A 6,000-nucleotide genomic window follows, 5' to 3' on the forward strand; every position below is an offset into this window, starting at 1 on the left:
TAGGGTCTGTGCACAGTGGTGGCAATGAGCTGGTAAAGCTGTGGGACTGTGATCCAGGACCGTGTACAAATCCAGGTATAGGACGGAGAGGTGGCTCGGTGATTAAGAGCACACACCCTCTTCCAGGGCACCTGAGTGGCGCTCCCAGCACCCACACTGGGAGACTGACAGCTGTATCTCCAGCGGCGGGGAGGCCTGCTGCCGCTGGCCTCCAGGGACACCTGCACTCGGCGTGCCCATACTCACACACAGACACAATAGACATAATTTAAAAACAACCCTTGAAAATCATCTGGGGATACCGACCCATGTTTGTAATTTCGGTCCTGGGGAGGTGGAGACGGGCAGAACCGTGGGATCATCTGGTCAGCCGTTGTAGCCTTAATTAGCAGGTGAGACCCTGTCTAAAAACCAGGCAGAGGAGGTACAGTGGTGTAAGCCTTTAATCCTGACACTCCAGGACTGCTCAGACTCTTCCTCCAAAAATAGAAAAAGGTGAACAGTGCCTGAGGCTGACCTCTGGTTTGCATATGGCATGTTCATCTGCACAGTAACATGTACCTGCACACAAGTGAACACACATGTGCACAGACAGAAAGGAAGAGAAGGGAAAATAAGGACTTTGGGTTAATTTGAGTTCCTTTGCAGGGAGAGTGGGTTTTCTTTCTTTTTCCCTCCCTTTTTCTTTGAAATAAGATCTATAGCTCTAGTTACCATAGTACCCACAGGGTGGTCTTGGACTCACAGCGGTCCTCTTTGAGCCTCCTCTGTGAAGTGATTACAGGTGTGTGCTGGAATCGGCAGTGCACACCTCTGTGTCCCACTCCCTTGGGTTTTCTGAGGTTAGTTACGTAAAAGAACCTAGAACACCTCTGAGATGGCGAGAGTAGATGCAGACACATGGATGTGGCAGAAGGGATCAAGAAGATGCTTGTCTTTTCCATTCCTCCTGCCTCCCCCAGATATCCATACAGGATCTACTCCCCATCCTCTCAAGAAGCCAGATTGGGCCAGGTGTGGTGGCACATACCTTTAGTCCCAGCACTGGGGGCAGAGGCAGGTAAATCTTTGTGAGTTTGAGGCCATCTTGATCTACGGAGTAGAGAATGCTAGGAAAGCCCAGATTATAGAGAGAGACCCTGTCTCAAAAAACAAAACAAAACAAAACAACAACAACAAAAACAAAAAACAAAAACATTTTTGTTGGAAAATTTAAAAGCCACTTTGGAGAAACCAACAGAATTTTAACCAGCTGTGGGACATAAACTGAGTCCCGTTGTGTCTTTGCATTAGTGTCCTGTCTGTAAAATAAGGTGGCTAGCTAGATCAGCTGCCCTTTGTCAGCCTCACAGTGAACCAGCGGTTCATACAAGTAGTGGTCAGGCTCTGCCTTGACTGTTTCATTTCCGGCGCTGAATTGGGTCTACCATTTAGAGGCATCCTGAGCCTCACAGAGGGCCTTCAGGCAGCTCTCCCTTTCTTCCCTCTGTGGAGCTCTGTCTTGTCCTTGTGGTTTTGCCAGGACTCTGCCTACATAACCTCCTGGTCACCAACACTGGTGACAGAACATCAAACAGTTCTAAGTAAGGGATTCTTACCTAATTTTTCTATCAGCCCAGGGAGGTAGGTGTAGATACTCCCATTTCACAGATTAAGAAAAAGCCTTGGGTGCCTGGAGACTGGTTAAAAACACTTCTTGCTCTTGCAGAGGACTTGGGTTCAGCTTCAGGCATCTCCTTGGCTCACTGCCAGCCCTAACTAGTTCCAGGAGTTCAGTGCCCTCTTCTGACCTTCCCCCCCCCCCCCGCCCCAGGTTCATGGCTATAAACATGTAGGCAAAACATTCATACTCATAAAACTAATAAATCTAAATGAAAAAAATTAGGAGGAGTGAGCCTTGGAGCCTGGCCTAGTGACCCATGGCTGTAATCCCACACAGGCTCCAGAGGTAGGAGGATCACCAAAGGGTTGAGGTCAGCCTGGTTGTATAGAAAGTTGAGGGCAAGCAGGGCCACAAAGTAAGATACTGTCTTCAAATAAAGGAATAAGTTTTTAAATTGTGCTGTAAATCAAAAATAAACTAAAGCTATAGCTGGCAGTTCGTGTAAGGTGTGCAATATCTACTGCGGATGTTTAACCAGACATACATGTTGTGCTAGCAAACCTCAGTGTCCGCTCTGCAGGATAGAATGAGTCTCTCGGAATTATCCTTAAAGTAAGTAAAATTGTGTGTGTGTGTGATATGGGTAATTTATGGTTTTTCCTAGAAATAAAAAGTTTCTTTAAAAAAGTAAGGAGAAGGGCTGGAGAGATGGCTTAGAGGTTAAAAGCACTGGAGAGATTCTGAGTTCAATTCCCAGCAACCATATGGTGGCTCACAACCATCTATAATGAGATATGGTGCCCTCTTCTGGCCTGCAGGCGTACATACAGGCTGAAGTTTGTATACATAATAAATAAATAGGTAAATAAATAAATAAAATAGATCTTTAAAAAAAAAAAGAAAGGAGAAATAACTCCGCTGTTAAGAGGAAATCCTGCGCTTCCAAGGGATGAAGTTCAGTTTCCAACACTCTTGCAGCCACCTATAATGCCTGCTCCAAAGGGAATCATGTTTCTGCTCTCGCTGGGCACTTTTACTCGTGTTCACACCCACAGGCACACAATTAAAAATAATCAAAATAAATCCTTTAGTTTGGGGGGGCACTTCCACAGAGTTTCTCTGTGTAGCCTTGGCTGTCCTGGAACTCACTCTTGTAGACTAGGCTGGCCTGACCTCAAACTCAGAGATCTACCTGCCTCTGCCTCTGCCTCCTAAGTGCTGGGATTAAAGGTGTGCACCACCAGTGCTGGCTAATCTTTAAAAAAAAAGAAATAGAAGAAATATAGCATTGGAAAGGTCAGAGTCTTTGGGACAGGAATTTCTCAGTTTCAGGGCTTCAAGTAAATTCATTCTGACCTGAAAAAAAAGTCATGCAGCTTTCTGTGTGAGTATGTGTGTGGTGTGGTCATTGTGTATTATATGTACTGTTTGTGTATGCATGTGTGTGTATGTACGTCTGGTGTCTCTCCTTGATCTTTCTCCACTCTTACTTTGTTATTGGTGTGTGTGTGTCTAAGTGTATTGTGGATAGACACAGTGTACCACAATGTGTGTGTAGAGGTCATAGGACAGCCCTGAGTTGATTTTTTCCCCCTTCTACATTCTTTATTGTTTTGTTTTATTTTTCTCTCTGAGACAGTCTCAGGCTAGTCCGCCGCTCCCTCTGTAGCCTCAAACTCAGAGGATCCCCCTGCCTCTGCGGACTCTGTTCACTACCTCCTCAATGCTGGTGCTGGGGCTGATAGCATAGACCACTATAAGCAGCTCCTTCCCAGCCTTGCACGGCTCCCTGGGACTGAGTTCACATCGGCAGGCTTTGCCACTGCCGCCCCTCAGCCTCCACCTGTATGGTTTGAGGCAGGATCTCTTACCAGAGGTGAGGTTACCTACTTTGCTAGGCTGGCAGGCCAGCTGAGTTTCAGAAATGCCCATATCGCCCTGCCAGTGCTGGGATTATAAGCACTTACTGCCACCTTTGGTTTCTGGGACCCAGCTTGAGCCCCACCCCAGCCCCAAACACACACACATACACCACACACAAACACACAGAGGTAATGTTTTTGTTTGTTTTGAAGGTCTATTTTTGTTTTTTGAGACAGGGTCTCTATTATGTAACCCTGTTTACCCTGGAACTTAACTCTGTAGACTAGGATGGCCTCGAACTCAGAGATCCTCCTGCCTCTGCCTCCCGAGCGCCACCATGCCCAGTTGCTCACAGCTCCATTTTGAGAGTCAGTGAGAGAACAGATGAAGTGTTTGTAAACATGTAGGGTGCTCCTAAAGTGTGAAGACAAGATCCGGCCCATTGTGGCACACAGCTTTAATCCCAGCACTTGGGAGGCAGTAGCAGGCAGACCTCTGAGTTCCAAAACAGCCAGGGCTACGCAGGTAAACCCTTAACAACAGCAAAAAAGAGTGAAGACAAGGCACTCAGAGCTTACAGGCTGGCTAGGACAAGACTTAAACACAAAGTACCATAACACAAGGTTGGATATGGTAAAGGACGTCAGGATCTGAGATACCTACAGTCGTTTTATAGGAAAAGCCCATCGCTCACTGGTGGGTGTAGTACATGCTTGTCGTCCCAGCTACTTGGAAGACAGAAGTCTGGACAACATTGTGCAAGTCTGTCCCAAAACAACACCACCGGCTTGCTCATCACGGGCTTCGTTCAGCAGGAGGAGCTCCGCTGCTCAGACTCTGCAGGCCAGACAGATCAGCAAGAGCGGAGAATCCATGAGATGATCCAAGGGATGTCCCCCTCTCTTGCCACAAGTATCCTTCCTGCTCTTTTGTGATCATATGATCAAATGATTAAATGTTTCATGTGCAGAGTACTCCGGGTGCCAGAGAGGAAAAAGGGATCTTTTCCCTTTTCAAGGGTTTATTGTTAGTCTGAAGACATATGCAAGGTCTAGGAGATGCTGCCGAAGACTGATTGCCGCCAGTTGTCAGAGCTGATTCCGTGGGGCCTTCAAGGGATTCTTTTCTAACAGAAAGAGCAGACTAGAGTAATGCCTGGTCTACACAGCCATAAGTGGCTTAAGAGAGTTGGATTTGCTTCTCAGCATTCCTAGGAGGGCCATTTTCTCAGAGTCAAGCCTGTCTTCATTATAGAAGGGAAGTCTAGTTCTGGACCCGGAAAATAGATTACAGAATTGGAGTGTGGCACCTCACATTGACCTAGGGACCTTAAAAAGACCCAGTGAGTATTTTGTCTTGGACGATAGACAATAACAATACATAAAATTTCTGCTCTCTGCCTGCTAATGTTAGAGTGGATTTTGCATTTATTATCCCTAATCCTTTAAACCTCACTTCAAGATAGGCACAACCCCCACTTTACAAATGAATGAAAACAGGAATAGGAGGGGATCTTCCCAAAGCCACAAAGCTAGTTGGTGAGAGAATCAGAAATAGACTATTTACCTGTCTCTAAGTATTAAGTTTGAAAAGAATTTTAAGAAACATAGACATTTCCACACAGTTGAACTGCTCCTTGTCTTGCCTGTGTAGCGGCCACCCGCTGTCAGCTCTCCCAGAATCTCCAGAGTTTGTGTACTTGGCCACTCTCTATCCTGCCCCCACCTTCTCCATTCCCAGCCACCTATGCCTAAAATGATTTCCCTTCCCCAAACCCTACTTTTCTCTAACAGAAGGCCCGAGACATGTATGCTGAGGAGCGGAAAAGGCACCAGTTGGAGAGGGACCAGGCTTCAGTGACAGAGCAGCTGCTTCGAGAAGGGCTCCAGGCCAGTGGGGATGCCCAACTCCGACGGACACTCTTGCACAAACTCTCCACCAGACGGGAAGAGCGAGTCCAAGGCTTCCTGCAAGCCTTGGAACTTAAGCGGGCTGACTGCCTGGCACTTTTGGGCACTGCATCTGACTGAGGCTGGCCAGCGGTCACTTGGCCCTGCCCTCTGCCTCTGGGACCCCAACTCCCTTTTCTTTATGAAAGGCACCTCCCCTTTTTTTTGATGACTTGTACTCTCTCTGCTTTGCAGGGAACCCCAAAGGCAAGTTTTGCTTCCTATAGCCACCTTTGGGCTACCCAAGACAGTGACCCCCCGGAGTTTTTTGGGAGAGTCTCCCATGTGTACAGAGTCCGGTCCAGTCACTAATACAGTTTGAGAGCAGGGACCCTAGCTCATCAGTTATATGTTCTGTCCCTGGTTTTGGATGCATGTTCTTTTTCCACCAGCATATCCTTCAACATGCAGAAGATGTCTTCCCAGAGCCTACGCCTTTACCCATCCTGCCTTAGCCCTCCCCATGTGACTTTCACAGAAGATTTGGATCTACTGGTAAATTTTTACTGATAGGCAGCCAGCATTATTGGGCAGGGAAGAAAGGGATGGGAAGGACAGGAAGAAAATTTGCCCATCTGCTGCCCC

General features: G+C 47.1%; 1 protein-coding gene across 2 annotated transcripts in view; it reads left to right on the top strand.

Annotated features, from left to right (window-relative positions):
• Dhdds (dehydrodolichyl diphosphate synthase subunit) overlaps window positions 1-5,763 on the top strand; it is a 27,389-nt gene extending 21,626 nt beyond the window's left edge. For both annotated transcript variants that reach the window (XM_021643524.2, XM_060379354.1), the window contains one exon: window positions 5,260-5,763. In XM_021643524.2, coding sequence (XP_021499199.1) covers window positions 5,260-5,496 — 237 coding nt within the window. In that variant the 3' untranslated portion in view covers window positions 5,497-5,763. The remainder of the gene's footprint in view (window positions 1-5,259) is intronic.
• The last annotated feature ends 237 nt before the right edge of the window (window positions 5,764-6,000 follow it).

Source organism: Meriones unguiculatus, chromosome 3 (assembly GCF_030254825.1).
Source record: "Meriones unguiculatus strain TT.TT164.6M chromosome 3, Bangor_MerUng_6.1, whole genome shotgun sequence".
NCBI classification, from domain to species: domain Eukaryota; kingdom Metazoa; phylum Chordata; class Mammalia; order Rodentia; family Muridae; genus Meriones; species Meriones unguiculatus.